The 16,611-nt window shown below is 49.9% G+C and overlaps 6 protein-coding genes across 6 annotated transcripts; 4 read left to right on the top strand and 2 right to left on the bottom strand.

Moving 5' to 3' along the window:
* Positions 1-1,500: 1,500 nt before the first annotated feature.
* COCMIDRAFT_2009 (uncharacterized protein) lies at positions 1,501-2,666 on the top strand (the record flags this gene model as incomplete). Its single annotated transcript, XM_007686082.1, has 3 exons — positions 1,501-1,923; positions 1,984-2,137; positions 2,194-2,666. The coding sequence occupies 3 exons, from the start codon at positions 1,501-1,503 to the stop codon at positions 2,664-2,666; spliced, it is 1,050 nt and encodes a 349-aa protein (XP_007684272.1).
* Positions 2,667-3,488: 822 nt separating this feature from the next.
* Positions 3,489-4,311, bottom strand: COCMIDRAFT_2008 (uncharacterized protein; the record flags this gene model as incomplete). Its single annotated transcript, XM_007686081.1, has 2 exons — positions 3,489-3,868; positions 3,921-4,311. 2 exons carry the CDS (start codon positions 4,309-4,311, stop codon positions 3,489-3,491), a joined length of 771 nt encoding a protein of 256 aa, XP_007684271.1.
* Positions 4,312-4,820: 509 nt separating this feature from the next.
* Positions 4,821-6,551, top strand: COCMIDRAFT_33411 (uncharacterized protein; the record flags this gene model as incomplete). The annotated part of the gene is made up of 1 exon (XM_007686112.1): positions 4,821-6,551. One exon carries the CDS (start codon positions 4,821-4,823, stop codon positions 6,549-6,551), a length of 1,731 nt encoding a protein of 576 aa, XP_007684302.1.
* Positions 6,552-6,908: 357 nt separating this feature from the next.
* Positions 6,909-8,567, bottom strand: COCMIDRAFT_33410 (uncharacterized protein; the record flags this gene model as incomplete). Its single annotated transcript, XM_007686111.1, has 6 exons — positions 6,909-7,002; positions 7,064-8,010; positions 8,064-8,222; positions 8,271-8,347; positions 8,399-8,473; positions 8,543-8,567. 6 exons carry the CDS (start codon positions 8,565-8,567, stop codon positions 6,909-6,911), a joined length of 1,377 nt encoding a protein of 458 aa, XP_007684301.1.
* A 415-nt stretch (positions 8,568-8,982) lies between these two features.
* Positions 8,983-14,431, top strand: COCMIDRAFT_2005 (uncharacterized protein; the record flags this gene model as incomplete). Its single annotated transcript, XM_007686080.1, has 3 exons — positions 8,983-8,987; positions 9,046-12,340; positions 12,389-14,431. 3 exons carry the CDS (start codon positions 8,983-8,985, stop codon positions 14,429-14,431), a joined length of 5,343 nt encoding a protein of 1,780 aa, XP_007684270.1.
* An 839-nt stretch (positions 14,432-15,270) lies between these two features.
* COCMIDRAFT_23127 (uncharacterized protein) lies at positions 15,271-16,404 on the top strand (the record flags this gene model as incomplete). Its single annotated transcript, XM_007686095.1, has 1 exon — positions 15,271-16,404. The coding sequence occupies one exon, from the start codon at positions 15,271-15,273 to the stop codon at positions 16,402-16,404; it is 1,134 nt and encodes a 377-aa protein (XP_007684285.1).
* Positions 16,405-16,611: the final 207 nt, after the last annotated feature.

The following is a 16,611-nucleotide window of genomic DNA, read 5'->3' as shown; positions in this document are numbered from 1 at the left end:
TGGAACTGATGTCTGCGATCCGAACTGAATGCGTGACATCGAAGTCGGGAAGATCAAACGTCTACGATGCCACGAGATATGTGAAGATTGCCAAGATAAAAAGACCGCGCGGCCGACTTGGAGATAAGCAGGTGATGCCGAGGTATCCCACTGCGTCGGCGTACAATGCCGGAGACTGATGGATTATGAAGACCCAAAGAGTTTGCTCGCCTCGATCCGGATACTTATGTAGAGCCGATTAGGTTCGGAAGCTTAATTGGGGTAACGCGATTACCATAAACGCGGCACGGCAGATGGCACGGCTAGATCGTGGTCTGTTACCCGTTTTTACATTGCGTAGTTGTGCATTTTTGTCAGAAGGAAGACTGCCTTAGATCTAGGGCAAACATCCTTAACAAAGCGTTCCCGTTACGAGGGGAAGTTGTAGTCTGTTTGACGATAGACAATCGAGCAAGCAGTGCCATGCACACTGCTAGGCATACCAGAGTCGATTTATCACCTTCCCCACATGGGGACGAACGAAGAATCCTTCCTCGCGTACGTAGGAAATTTGTGGGCGCTTTCGATACGAAGGTGATACGCGGCGTTGTGGTTTAGAGAACTTTGTTCTAGGTTGATGATGAGACGGGCACAGGGGGGCTAGCCGCATGTGGGGATTTCCCGCTCCGCCATTGGCCCGCATCCGCTAATGCAATAACTATATTTGTATTACAAACTTGCTAGCATGAAGGGGTGGGGAACGAGGGCCCAGACTGCTACATACTTACTAGACAAAGGCGCATCGACTCATGGCTGTGCAGCAAGAAGGATTCTGCTCGGGGAAAATGGGATATCTTGGCTGGGATATTAGACTGTGTCGGATATATACAGGTGAGTAACTCCATGCTTCGGGGCCGTATCGCCTATCATGATCCTTGGACCATGGACAAGGCCTCCCTCGAGGATGTTCACTCTCCCCACTCTCCCAGCTCTCTGTTCAGCGGCCGCGCGACGATTTGCCCTCGTGAGACCCGTGTCTTACATACGTCTTCGTATCTTCCCGGACTGGCCCGCTACTTAATCTCACTGCATGTCAGATGTGTAAGATCTTGTGCTTGTTCGGTACTTGGGAACTGGGATACTGCCATAGAATGGCGTTACATTATCTGATTTCTTGGCATGTAACCTGGGCATTCGGACTAGTTGTTCTCCGCACGAATAGTGGTCGCCCACCTCGCCTTAGGAGTAACGCTTGTATTGCCTATTCCAATGTTAATCGTGCTTGGCCATATACGCGCGGGGGATAACGCAATGCCCCCCAGCAAGAGGCTGAAAAGCTTGGATTTCGGCGACGTTTACCTTACATACCCCTGGAAGTTCCTAAGGTCCAAACCAGGTGCTACATGATGGGGCTCCCCCTCTTAGTCGCGCCTCGTATACCAGCCTTTCGGCCTCTTTCTCATCAACGGGCTTCTTGTTGATTTGTTTTTTTCGCTCCATGGTATATGACAAGTCTCGATAATGACTACATCTGGATGCACAGAAGATACCCTTCGAGGCACCGCCATCGGCCTCATGGTCGTCACGACCATCACAATATGCTCACGAGTTGTGCTGCGCGTCGACAGGAATACTATTGTACAGTGGGACGAAATATGGTTGTTCTTCGCCTACCTATTGTTCATGACAGTTACGTCCGTCTACATCAGCAAAGCCGGTGTTCTGTTTAGGATCCTGGACGTACAAGAAGGAAGACTTGCCCCTTATCCCAGCCTTGACGAAGACGAGTTCCACGCGCAAAAGACATTCTTCTTCACCAACCCGGGACTATGGTTCACGCTATGGAGCATCAAATTCTCCCTGTTGGCTTTCTACAAGAGAATTATGGCTGGCATCAAGTCGTACGAAAACTGTTGGTGGGCGGTCCTAAGTTACTGCGTGATTGTGAGTTTCAATTTTCCTCGATGTGCACTTTGCCGGCCATGAACTGACCTGAGAATCTAGTCTCTGATTGTAGTGATCGCCTTACATATTACTGCTTGCGGACCAAGTCCTTCATTCTGGTTTGATCAAGGTGGGTGTGGCCCTGATGATGCTCGCCAGCCCTTGATCAGTTTTTGGGCAGGCTTCACAGCCGACCTCACAACAGATCTCATGAGTAAGTTCATTCTGCTCTCAATGCTCTTGAGCAATGCTAATCGTCTTTTTTTTTAGTCATGATCCTTCCCATTGGTGTTATAAGAAATCTCCGTATACCCGCAATGCGCAAGATGCAAATATGCGCTCTGTTTGGGCTGGGTCTTTTCGTCGTCATTGCCAGTATCGTCCGTGTGATTCAGGTCGGCACAACCATTGGCCCAAAAAGAACGACGCCGGTTGGGACGTGGCTTGCGTTGTGGAGCATAGTCGAATCGTCTGTTGCTGTTATCGTCGGCTGTGGTCCAGGGCTATATCGAAAGGCGAAGTCCGTCTCCAGTAGCACTCCATCATACGCCTACAATAGCCGCGGTTACATCAAAACATCGGACAGTAGAAGGGCAAACGCTGAGAAACACTTAGGAGAGATGTATGAACTACCAATGAAGACGGAAATTTCTGGCCGTTCTAGTGAAGGAAGTAAGGAGGATCTGATAGAGATTAATGAGGCTGGCAAGATCACGGTAACAAAATCTGTTACAGTTGATTGAATGAAATTAATGTGTGCATCTTCACAGTTGATAGAATTGGAAACTCAGAGCAACTAGCTATAGCCATATAGGATCAGCATTCGCCACAACGAATTATTCATGATGACCATAGATATTGGAAAGCGTACCAACTCCGATGCTGAATACGCCAGGTTGACCCAAAACGTCCAGCTATACTCACGGATGGTGATTCTGCTGTCCTTGGAGGGCATTAGGCATCGCCATAATAGGGCAGCCACTTTACAATTCTGCTCATTGAGAGAGGCAGCTGCTCACAAAACAAGTCGCCAAGGTTGCTGTTGGCGAACGCCGATCGACTGCTCGTGTCTCATTGATCAGGCATTCCATATCATCCCCTGGCCCACCAATCCCACAATAGTTGAAACAAATCGATCTCGTGAACTTCGGCCGAAAGATGCTTGTCCATTGTCGGAAATTACCCTCAACACGACCGGGGTAGCATAAATCGCATTCGGCTTTAGGAATGATCCTACAATCTTTGATATTAACTCTTCGCATGTATACATCAACTCTAAGATGAATGGCGCGTTAGCAATACTTCGGGTTTCTTGATATCACCTGAACTTGACCTCAAAGCCTTGCGAAGAAATGTCAAGATCGTTCCAAGGTGCCTCGCCCAAAGCAGATAACAGGAAAGCCCGTGACAAAAATGAATAGGAAGACTTTGCGGGGTTGTTTCGCAACTGGCGAACAGGTTGCGTATATTCTTCCACACTTTGTATAGGCAGCGGCGAGGCTTCATTAATGTCAGACAGCCGTAACCCAGCACATATAATATACATATACAGTCGAAGGTCCCGCTTATTTGCCTCCAACTCTTTTGTTCTTAAGCTTAATCGTCTCGCCGTTGACAAAAATACCCTTGCCTTTGTAAGGTTCTGGTTTTCTCCAATTCCTAATTTCTGCTGCAAACTGCATGACCACCTCTTTCTCAGGGCCCTCTAGTAATAAGCGTGTCGGCTGCGGTGTGCTTGCGGTAACTCCCTTGGGTATGCCCAGCTCGACTGGGTGAGAGTATCCGACCTTCAGATTGATGAACTTTTGACCGGGGTATTCTGAATTGACAGTGGTTGCGCTATCTTCGACCGAGGCACGGAATCCAACACCAACGAAGCGGAGAATAGCGCTATGGCCTTCACTCACACCAAGAATGTGATTTTGGAGGTATGCGCGGGTGGTACCTGTTCATGTATTAACAATTTAAGGAGCTTAGAAAAGGTATAGCATTCTTACCCCACATGGCTCTTTGCTTCGCATCTGTCGCATCCTCAATGGAGAGTGTGGGACCATTCGGGCTCGCATCTTGGTTGATGTTGATATTGATATATGGAGGAATATCCATTGAAAGTTCACCAAGAGGTCCTTTGATATGTACTGTAGACATGGCCTGTATGCGTGATCCTTTATCTCTTGCTGAAGGTGCGTTCACCTTGAAGGTGACGCCCTGGGGTATCGAGAGCGGCGCAGAGCCGATCTTGGACTGGCATGGTGCGGTGCTGGTAAAGGTTCTTTGCTGCGACGGTCGCGAGAATGCGGGTAATAGAAAGGTCGGTATCGCGTCGGCGGGTTGAATTGGTGCCTTTGCAAGGCTTCGGGCGCACCGTTGTCGGACTGGGGCGAACATCTTGTATCACTACTGGTAACAACTCCCGCGAGAATTTCGGGAAACCGCAACTTAATGCTGACTCATCCAATCCCCATGTCTCGTGATAGCGCGTCATCGGCGGGTCTGATTGGCTCGCTCGTCAGTACCTTCCTCTTCTTGTCCCATCTTGGAACACCACAAAACTTGCATTTCTCTTCTGTAAAGAATGCTGTGCATCACAACAGTCGATGCTGACAGTGATTTGAACTGCGTGTTCTCATCTTCTGACCACGGCTGTTCTCTCTCTCTCACTGGCCAAAGGCGCTCACACTACAGATTTGCCCTCACCCGGATATCACAGAAAGCCTGGATGCTTTGGCACGCTGGCCGCCAACCTTCTCCTGCTCTCTCACTATATGGAGGGCAACTGAATACACCATTGGAGTCGTTTGTGGTATATCCTGTCTCTCGCCCTCTTCCTTTCTTCCGTTCTTTCTACTTCGGTCATGCATTGTTTCGCTCACGGTTTTGCCATCATCTCCACTACTATGACCACCCAACAACAAAGGCAGTTCCTTAATCTTTGGGCCAGGGTCACTTTTGCGAAGCTGTTCATCTTGGGCACCTTCTTCCTTCCAAAGGCACTTGCCAATTATCACACCCCGCTACCAGACGCAGCACCTACTATCGATGTCAATTCACTCCTCCAACACACAACATCCAGAAACCAAAAGGTGATCACACAAGCTCTTGGAATCGTATCGTCCATGCAGAATGCACCTACATGCACCCAGATGGCCGCTTCGCACCTGATGAACGAATGCAAACTACTGGAGCATGCGCCCGAGTTTACGAAAAGTCGACCGGAGGCATACCTTGATAAAGTCAAAATAGAATACGCAGCCAAGCTAGCTGTTTGCGAACTACTCAGCACTCAACCAGTCAATTCAGTTGCGCCACCGCATTGCGACATACTCGTTCCAGCTGCTAAGCATTGTGACAAAGGCGGTAGCTGGTGGCATGCTCGACCAGCGGTGGTAACTGAAGACAGGCAGTGCTACCCTAAGTTCAAGGAATACCAGTATATGCAATGCCTCAAAAGCCTCCAATCAACGCCTCAGTACTGGACGTCATTTAGCAATGCCCGTCAGAATGCAGTTGTCATGTGTCAAGCAAGTAGAGACGCCATTGAACGAGAAAACCACTTGGAAGTTTTCAAAAACCTGACCAAGGTTGTTGGTGGTGTTACTGAACACATCCATAAGACAACAGTAGAATACGAATATCTGATCCGCGAACAGAGGCAGTACGCTGAGGAAGCGCGGAACTCGCACGAAGAGCTTAAAGAAGACATCCAGGCGGTTCGAACGACAGCAGTTGCAACGGTGGAGGCGATAGACAACAAATTCCACGCCTTTATGGAGTCTTCGATCTCGAACCTCATAGTAGCGCTGGCTACCAGTCAGAGCAAAGAGATTGATCAGATACATGAGAGAATGTATGAGTTCTCGCAACAGTTGATGTCGGAGAGTTCACAGCTTGCTAATTACTTCAACGACCAGCTGCAGCAATACCATGAAGGTGCTCTGTCTAGTCTACAATCCCATCACGAAGCACAGGTGCGCAGCTACGTGGTCTTGTCAAACCACATGGGTGTTACCCAAGACACCATCAACAAGACAAATCAAGCCGCCGACCGCTCTCTCTCCAAAATCGACAGCATCGCCCAGCGACTTGACATCTTTGAATCACAAACTAAGCACATCGCTGAGGGCTTTGCTTTCCTCAGCGCCATGCCGACGTTCGTCAAATCGCTTGTACACAGATTAGTAGCTACAGCTGGCACCATTTTCACGTTCTTTGTCCTCTTCAAGCTCAACATGAGACTCGCTCTATATACTGTTGGCGCATGCAGTTGGGCTTTCCTCTTCTACATGAGCGGTGCCTTACACTGGCTTGCATCACCGTCATCACACATGCACAATACAGAAGCTTTCAATCCGCTCGCCATTCTCGACAACGTGTCATCGTGGCAAAAGGTCAAGGGCATGCTACTCCTATTGTGGTTGAGCGCATATCCCATTTGCCGGCTCAACATATATCTTGGCGGCTTTGTTACCATGGTGCTCCGACAGCTTGCAGGAATAATCTGGTTGGACGGGTACAGCAATGAGGGCGGGACTGGGTATCTCCCGAGCATCGAAATCCCAGCGCCTGTGGAAAACGTTCCGCGCAAAGGCAATTTCCCAGGCACCCGGCAGCTTAACTGGCCGGACTAGATCTGCAAGGCGTCTGGTTGAAGCATTTCTGCTATTCAGAATTTATGCGAGTGATACAACAAATCAACAGCTTTTTGTCATCTTGAAAGACATATCTAGGGCAACTGATGGTGAAGGGAGGATGCTTATTCACTACTAATTTATGAAGAGGAGAAAAACCTGGGTTAGGCAGGGGATATATCTTTTTTTCCAAGAAGTATTTCCAAAGACAACATCGTTATGCAGAAATCGTCACATTTCCATTCTCAGCGTAGCCTCTCACAGGCAGGAAGAAGAGGCAAAATATGGAGGCATCATCTCATATGATAATCATAATATATTTTCTGCACATTTTCAATTTGACAATGCTCACTCGATCTAATCCTCGTCGTCAGGCAACTCCTCTATACGTCCTGACCGATACGCCTCCTCAACCGGATTCTGTACATTCATAACGCCCGTGGCCTTGAGTCTGCAATTCACCATTAGCAAACCCTTTGTACAAGCAAGGACAAGAGAAAACATCAACATACCTTTCAAACAGTACAAACAGCCGCTCTGCCTCCCTCTCCTTCTCCTCCTGTGTCATGGGCTCCCGCGGCACCTGCTCTTCCTTGTCCAATCTCTGCCCCGTAATAGGGTTGACCGGAATCCCGTTCGCGATGTCCTGAGGCGCATTGGACTTGATGACTTCCTCGGGCATTTGGATGTTGTTCGACATGAGATATCCGGATGCAAATCCATAACCGACGTTATGAACGAAAGTCGCAGGGTCCTTGTGCGAGAGTTCGAAGAGCATGGATGAGATTGAGCCGCGGAGGGTGGAGGTGTGGGCGGAAGTAGATAGGTTGAGGAGGCGTGAGGGGAGGGTGTCTGATTTTCCGAGGGGGCGGTCGCGTTCTTCGGTTGTAGGGAGAATCATCTTTTCCATTGTTTTTTGGACTTCGGTTGGGGCTATTTCGTAGAGGCGGCGAATGAGGGTCAGGAGGGGGGTTATAGTGTCGTCTAGGTCTTTGGGCGGGTAGGCGATGATGGCTTTATCAAGAGTTTTGACTAGGTGCTCGGCGTTGCGTTTGGGATCGTCTGCTGGGAAGACTGCTTTTTTGCCTTCTTCGTCTTCCAAGTCCAGGTGTAAGAGCGCATTCACTAGTTCTCTTGCAGGGGCTGCGAGGGGTGGCTGGACGGTGCCACTCAGAACCAGGATTTTGAAAACACTGGGTATTGACTTTGAGAATTCGGGGCTCAGGTCTTTGTGGAAGTGGATGATGTTGAAAACGAGCTTGAGAGTTTCAGACAGAGCCATGAGCTCCATGGGTTGGCGTGGTGTGGGGGAATATCGGTTTGCGTGCCGTTCTATTGCGGCGTTGATACTCTCTGCTAGTTGGTTCTCGCGCACGAGCTGTGTGTAGTCCAGTTGTGCATCGTAGGTCATGAGGAAAAGTACGCGCGCGGCAAGGAATTCATCGTCAACACTATCGCTCTTGACGGGAGTTAGTACGGTGTTGTAGAATGAACAAAAGGCCTATATCTTGCCTTTAGCTTTTCTGCTGCATGCGGGCCATGGCCCAGGTCGACTAGGATCTGGCGCGTTTTCGGGTGGAGTAGCAATGCGTTGGCTATGCATCGGAGTGCTTCTTGCGATGCTGGAGTCGTACTGCTTTGGAATGCATATTGTCCTAATGTTTGGAGGCCCTGCTGCGGTCATCATACTGTTGGTAACAGACTGGACGGAGGGCGTACATCTTGGGTAAATATGGGGTCAGAATTGTCGACTGAGCGCCCATGTACCTTGAGCTGCTCGAGCAGATTTCTTCTTTCTGTCTAGTCGGTAAGTAGTCTTGCTTGCCATGCGCTGCGGAGAATCGTACGCTCGACCGAGAGTTTGTTTGCGTCGAGGTCGGTCTTGAGCTCGGCGAGAATGCGAGTGACGTCGTCAAGTTTCGCTGGCAAAACAATTGATTAGCAACAGCCAGGCGCAACAGCACTCGGCTTCTTGTTGGAGCATTACACACCCTTTCCTGTCTTTTGCGACAACATGGCGATTGAGGCGCGGGGTGAATGCTAGAAGATGAAGCGGCGGGTAGCATAAAAGGTCCAGGGCGGGAAGCCCCGCCAGGGACATCAATGCGACCGACTAATAACAATGGTTACTGAGGGACCGTAACCAACTAGCTAAGAATCACTAATTCGACGATCCAAACCAGAGACAGACAAGTGCACGCGAGACACAACCAGCGCCCTCACGTGCGTCTGGTGTTTTGCAGGGGGCGGTCGTTGGCTCGAGGGTCCGTCTCCCGGTGAATGGGGCACTTCTGCCACTTTACGCGGGCGCGTCCCGCCTAAACGCGTCGCCAACACCAGCCTTTGCATCTCGAACCGGGGCCAGTCGATCCCTCCCGACACGACCACTTGCTCTATACTTTTCATCGCGCGCACGGGGACGGCCATGTGAATGCGGTCTCGGTTTCTTTTTGCTTTCTCTCTCTCTGTCTCTCTCGTTGCCAGTTGTTTCCAGCATAGCCATGGTCTTGTCCAAATTCGATGCCCTTTCTGTTCGCCCGCCAACACCACCCAAAGACCAGGAAGACACTGGCGTCGACGAGACACTGCAGTTTCTCGAGGATCCCTTTGGAGAGCAGCCTGTCGCGCCCAGGATCAAAGTTGTAAAGGCGCCAAACACGCCAGAAAAGTCGCCTTCATCCGATATCGACGTTCCCTCGAGCGCGGCCAGCGCGAGGAAGAGAGTCAACTTCGAATTGCAGACATGCGGCAACATCACCAACAAAGCCCTCGCACACTCCTGGACCCCCACACGTAGCTCGCCGCTCCGCCCACTGCCCCAAACCCGCCTCACCAAGCCGCTCAAGTCAATCCTCAAACCCTCGGACGGCACCCCAACGCCTCCACCTGCCGACGACGCGGTCGCCGCACACAAGTTCAAGTCCTTTGCCGAGATGCTCGAGTCTATTGTGAAGCTGCTTGCTTCATCAGAGCGGTCGTCGCGCTTGGATGCATACAAGTCGCTGGAGAGGACCATGCAGGCCTACGACAAGATTCCAGATGAGCAGGCTCTCAAGCAAAAGATGTCCTTGCTGACCCAATTCATTCGCCGCGACTCTCAGGCTCCCAGTATGACTGGCACGGGACTGGATTCGCAGCTGGTTGGACAAGCACTGAAGTTGCTCATGGCTCTATTCCGCATCCCGGACCTCCTATCTACCATGGACGACGACTTTTGCTCCTTTATCATTGAGCGCATCATTCGCATGGCTAGTGATAGCACTATACCCAAGGCCATCGTTAATGTCCATCTTGCTGTTCTCATGCAACAAAACTTCCGGCCCAAGATTGTGACCGTAGCCCGTGTTGAGAAAGCTCTGGACGCGCTCGACACCATCCACGAACGTGTTTCCGGCAATGCTGTGCAAGCCTACAGAATACGCATATATCGAAAGTTTATCCAGCAACGACCGGACGTTATGATCAAATACACTGAGAGATGGTTCACATATACTCTCAAAGCCCTGGTGTCAACCTCGAAAGACATCAGCCAGAGTGCCCTCGATACTACTGTGACAGCCGCAAAATCCATTGGCCACGACCGGAACGTTGCCAGATCCGTGTTGGTTGTGTTCAACCGTACCAAGAGCGATGGTGGGACTATCGCGGGCGTCTTTACAAAAGAGTTGGGCCGGATGCTGGAAGGCGATCACGCTGTGTCAGTGCCTCAAATATGGGCTGCAGTCACAGGCCTACTGAAAGACTCGTTGAACGGCGACATGTTTACCGCAATGAAGGAATGGCTCGAAGTTTTTCAATCTTGCGTCTCTTCCGAAAAGGAGCAGGTCAGGATTCACTCAAATGTGGCTTTCTGCTTCCTCCTCTATTCTGTCAATCTAGGACCAAATACCACCGAAGCATGGTCAAAGATGTTCCTGAGCATTGCATTGCATGCGCTACAGCGGAGCACATCCGCCAAGAAGTCCGAACGAGCTCCAATCTCATCTAGCTACTTCACCTTGCTATACTACGGGCTTCGCCCCACAGCTTCTTTTGCACAGCTTGACCGATATTGGAATGAATTTGTGGCTTCTGTTTGGAACCCATTGATTCATTCAGTCCCAGGCCAACATGCCCTCCCTGCATGTCGGTTGGTATCTGCTCTGTTAGGTGGCTCTCGGAAACCGTGGAATGAATGTCGAGCACTGGACCTCAGGCCACAGTATATGATTCAACGCGGTGAGCTACCTCTAGTCGACCCAAGATGGGTTCGGAAATCAATTGCCCGGGTACTTCGATTTGTTGAAACTCTTTTGGATGCTACTCTCTTGACTGAAACCAAAGACCCCGAGGATGAGCCCGTCAAGGCAATGTGGCTCTCACTGATCAGCTCACTTGTTGAAGCAAGTAGCAAGGAGATTATGGCTTCTACGGAGACCAAAGATGCCATGGCGCAGATTGTCAATTTGTTGCGTCGAATCTGGGATCGACATACTGCAAAGCTGGCGGTACCGCAGAAAAAGGAGGATATCTGGGCAGACAAGTTCTGCTTCCTGATAGAGACTGTTATACAGAAGATGGGGCCTTTCCAGTTTGCGGACAAGAGTCTTACTCGCAACGACAAGAACGAATTCGAGGTGGCATCAACACCATCCCACAGGTCACGAAGTCATAGTACGCGTACATCACCACTTCTCTATCTGATTGATCTGTTGATCACTCAATCAGAGGGCAAACTTGCTGACCCTGTTCGACTCCGCGTCATGGAAGTCATTATTAAGCCTTGTTTTGCGGCTCAGAATACTCGACTAGGGAAGCTGGAGCTTTTGCGGGACTGCGCTGCGACTGTTGGTGGTTCACTCAAGGGTGCCGTGTCATCAAGCTTTTGGGCTCAGATTTCTAGCTTGCTAAATGCAACACTGAAAGAGTCCGTGGTCGCATCCAACGAACGTGTCCTCGGTCCGCTTGGGAAGGAGTACGAGACTGTTGTTGAAGTCCTGGGCTTGGGAGCCGACTCGTTGATGAACAAACCTTGTGGTTATGAGGTGTTGTCAACCCTTATCGACACAGCCCGACAAGAAGCTGGAGAGGGTGCACTCATCCTAGGCGTCATCGAAAAAGTATCCGAATTTGTGGTGAAGCGCGTACCCGAAGAAGAACAGTCTTCTTGCATCCCGTATGCAAGCATATTGCTCCGTAATCTTCCTAAGCAGATGAGTCGCAAACAACTAGATCAAGGCCGGCAAAACCTGTGGCCCTCAAATCAATCCACCGGACGTAACGCAGATTTCGATCCTTACATTCATCTATATGGAGCCGTTGCTGCTGTCAGCGCGGCTGCATACCGGGATGTTAACAGAGATGATGTTGAGTCAAGGAAGGATTTCCTATCTGCTCTAGCCACGTCAATCCAACACTGCCCAACCTCTCAACTTGCTGTGTATCTCCGGAAGATGCAAGACTCGATCACAGCTTGGATTGAAGACCCCGAGGAAAAGATGCAGAGCAGAGACGAACCGCTGAAGAGTCTTCACCGTGAGGTTGTCAGAATGTGGCAAGAAGTGAGCAAAGCCGTTGAGAGGTTACCAAGGAGGGACAGCCAGACATTGCTCCACCTAGAAACCTTGATCACTGCAGGCTTTGTCAGTAGGCGACGAAGTATCGTCAACATCTCCATTGGGACCTGGAACAGCACCTTTGGAAAAGAGGATAGTCTACAATATCCTGCTAATCTTGAACAAGCTTTGCGTCGTCTGCATGGCAGTGTGGACCTTTCGTTGCCCTCATTGGAAGCTCGAAAGGAGGATGCCGTAAGTACACATTTGATGTTTAGCGTACTCCAGCTAACTTAGGAGCAGATGCTCCAGCCTTCATTCTACGAGTCTGACACCAGCACTGATGATATCAAACGACCGTTCAAGAGTCCCAGGGTAAAGGACTCGCCTTTCAAAATCTCAAAATCAACGCGAAGGTCAGCGTCAAGATCTCCAGCAGTTCCGAAGTCAGCGTCGAGAAGGGCACCTGCAAGGGGCACACCGAAAGCTCGTCTGCGACATGACAACTCCCAAATCCAGTTCGAACCCGTCGATTCATCGCCGTCAAATCCCTTCGACCAAGAGTCCCAACTATTGACCGAGCGACAAAAGGAGATGATTGATCGCCAGAGACACTCGACTGGTTTATTTTCAAACATTGGTGCTCCCTCACCTCGACCGGACGAAGCGCCCTTGCCCATGGAGATCGACTCAGACGCCCTGACTACGGATGATTTGCCAGGCCACAGTGTTCAGGCCACTCCAGTGAGGGCTCTTGCAGCAATGGGGCCGATGGACGCCTATCTTGGATACTCTCCTACCCCGCATAGCCGCAAGAGCATCCAAAATGTCGTCAGTGAGGATACAGATGTGGCGACCCCTACTGCCGTAAGAAGCATCCAGTACGCTACAGATGACGAACCAAGGTCTTCACCACCTGGCTTCCGTAAAACAACGCAGCCGGAGGCCGACACAAACAATAGTGTTGTTCTAGTTGGATCTAGTTTCGAATACCGACAGCCAGAGAGTACCTTTTCTACCTCTTTCGACGAAGGAACCACCATTGACGAAGAGGCTTTACTTGAAGCTGTAGCCCATCACGAAAATCCACAAGCAGACGCAGATCTCACTTCAGACAATTCAATGTCTGAGTATCCTAGCTCAGCCATCGACCTTGAGTTGACTGCTCAAATCGACGCTGACATGCAAACGCACGATGAACCTGCGACGGATGGAACAGAGGTAGCAGCGTCCGAGTCCCAGAATGACTTTGTAGACGCCGCCTCCCACCAGCAGTTGTCTATCAGAGATGGGAACCGAGCCGGAAGTTATGCTGAGGTGGAAAACACGCAAACGCCTACTCGTGCCTCCACTCGCCGTACTTCGCGCAAAAGCTCCCAAGCCGGCACAAGCAGCACAAACAAAGTGGACGATTCTTTTGCTGGACTTTCTTCACAAGACACGCCCAACTCGCTCCGCCGCTCCACCCGCCACTCCGCCGGCATTCCTCCTCTCCCCCCAAGCACAAAGAAACCCCGACATCCCCCTGGGAAGAAAGAGAGCAAAGCACAGAAGGCCCAAGAAGAAGTTGAAGACGAACAGTCGCAAAAGCAAGATTCAGTGGAGCCAAACGGTGCAAATGCGCTCGACAACATTGTTGTCGCCGCTTCTCTGACACCCAAGAAGTCACGCGGAAGGAAGCGCAAGGCGATGAGCAGCAGCCCCATGCCTGATGCCGATGTAGTAGCCCCTCAAAGCAACCGCAAAATGAACCTGCGCCGATCGCACTCCACCCTGAATCAGGTCGAAAACTCACAGGACATGACGGTAGTTGAGACACCAGCGCCCAAGCGAGCAAGGCGGAATGATCATCAAGATGTCAGTGAAGCCAAGGAAGAGATACCATCCAGCCAGACAAAACGTCTGAGCCACATTCAAGTCTCGCCACGCCCCCGGTCACGCTCTTCCAATCAGGCTTCACCAACAGCCGATCACTCTATCGAGGTAGCCAAGGACCACTCAACCGCCGACACTACCGTAGCCACAATTCAACCACAACCCTCACCCTCACTCGAACCCGAACCATCACACTATCTCACACGCTCGTCTTCGCAACAAGCTACCGAACTCAAAACCCCCTCGCGCTCCTTTGCCGAACGCGTCATCCTCACCCCACGCAGCATTATCAACCAACTCAAGAGTCTCAAAGACTACATCTTTAGTACCCCGCAGCTCGTCTTTAGCAGAGAGGAAGAGAGGGAGGTTAGCGATGCGGTGTTTCACATCCAGAGGGGCGTGTTTACCGCGGGATTGAAGGCGGCTGGGGAGCTGGAGTATGAATCGTCTGAGCGGCAGTTGGAGCAGTGATGACAAAAGACTCAAAGATGAAAAACATTTGATGACCAAGGATTTGGCGTAAAAAGTTCAGTGAATTGATAAGTGTACTGGAGAGAATTAGGATAAAAAAACAGGGATGTTTTGGTTTGCGTTGTCCATGGCACTGGATGAGATATTTGATACGAGTAGTAGAAATACCATTGTAATGTTGAATATATGACTGGCAATGATGCTTGTAGTTGACTGACTATGCTTGTCCTTCTTAAGTGTAAATGCACTGAATTATCTTATGTCAGCTCAATTGCAAAAGATAGTTAGTCAGGAAGCATCAGTCGCGACCATTAGATACATGTATGGACGATACTGAAGCCTAAAGAAAACAGGTTTAATTAGGGGTTCGTCATTGGATATTTTCAAAAATAGCGAGGCTGAAGTTGCTAGATATAGAAATTCTTCCTCAAAGACGTAGAGTAGTCAATTAAGGAGAAGTTGTGAAAGAAGCTTTTCTAGCACTAACACTTAAGAATCGTTATAAGGAAAAGTTCATATATTGAAAAGGAATTGGTTTTGAACATTGATTTGTTATTCTGTAAGCGGATATCGTATTCAGTCTAGTAGGTCAAGCATAGTACCATCCCTACTTGCATTGACCCATCATAAGAGCTTATGTGATTGTCCCCACTACGAAACCATGGTCCACCCAAAGCCTTACTCATACTAATAATCGTTGGGTACACCCTCTACATAGTTCAAGCGTGCTTGCGCATATGCCCATATTGTGTAAAATACTTTGCCCGACAGTCTCCATCTATCTCTCACATCCCCCCGTTTCTTAACAATTCGTATCGAGCACGATCACCATAACGAACATGCCATATGCCAAGAAACGTGATCAAAAGAACGACCCCTTCTGGGCCCACGGCGGTTGGGGGGCGGTCGAAACAGCTATTGGATCATCTGATAACAAGGTGTCAATGATGGTCAACCCACTCCCTCTTTTCCCGAAGTCGAGCATTTATCCGGATTTTATGATCGAGCCAGCAACGGCAGCGGCAGCTAGAGCGTATACAATTATAAAAAGGGAAATGCAACTGACTGACAACGAAGCAAACCTTGGTACCCCACAAGACACCGGATTCTCGATTTTCGTGTGTCTTGCTGTCTCCAGACATTCCACCGAAAAAGAGCGTTCAGAGCACCTCAAGATTATCCTAGATGGCCTGAGATGGCGGTTCCAGGGGCAAGAGCGCTTCGTACTGGTACGGCAAGAGATGGTGAAACATAGGTTGTGGTCCATGGAGTGCGTCATGAGGAGGACCAGTCTTGACACTGCGGGCGGAGATGTGTTCCTCGCTATATCCAGCGCACTTGAACGTTTCGAGTATGTACAGGACTTGATTAACAACAATGAAGGGTCCGAACGAGTTCCAGAAGATTGTTTGCGAGGTTCATTCGAAGGCCCAACGTATTGGCTTGCTACATTGATCGCGCGCTGTGGCACGAACAATATTCTGAAGGTCGTTGACTGGTTAGAGACATCACAGTACTTTGGTCCCATGTCGGAAGATGGCCCGCTTGACGATGTTAAAGATGTGGACTATGTTGGCTATGTTGATGGTGTTGCGGCGCTCTTTGGCTCATCGGACATATCACAATACTTCGGTTTCATGTCGCAAGAGGACCCAATTGACGATGCTGACGATATTGATGATATCAAGACCAAAGGAACGGATGAGAGCAAATACATCAACTGTCCAAAGGGCGAATTCAGTACGCTGACCAACCATCGAGTTGGCTTCATCCTTCCCTATGGACAGTCCATCCGCGCTTGGGCAACTTTGACGGCTAAGAGGTACGAGGATGTCTTGAATTCTTACACGGACATGTGCGGTGCTGACTCCTGGGAGATGGACCCGCGCTTCGCAGCCATTCTGCAAGAGTTCAGCCAGTCCTTACCTCATGAGTATGAGACTGTCCTAGAGACCAGCAGAGAAGACATGTGAAAGCTATCTATGCGAAGGGCGCCTGAATCGGTTGACAGTGACAGGGGCATCTCGATCAAATGAATTAGCGACTAGTAACGGAGTTTGTGGATAGAGACAGTCGGCCACTTTTAACTGCAAGGGTTGAGTTAATAAATTGCCACGATATACAGGTAGGATTGGCTGGTGTCCATGTTGTGCAGTTGGCTGGACTTCTTCTCGAAATCG

The sequence above is a fragment of the Bipolaris oryzae genome, assembly GCF_000523455.1.
Source record: "Bipolaris oryzae ATCC 44560 unplaced genomic scaffold scaffold_16, whole genome shotgun sequence".
In the NCBI taxonomy this organism is placed as follows: Eukaryota; Fungi; Ascomycota; class Dothideomycetes; order Pleosporales; family Pleosporaceae; genus Bipolaris; species Bipolaris oryzae.
Note: the sequence above shows the minus strand (reverse complement) of the source record. Positions and strands in the feature narration are given on the sequence as shown.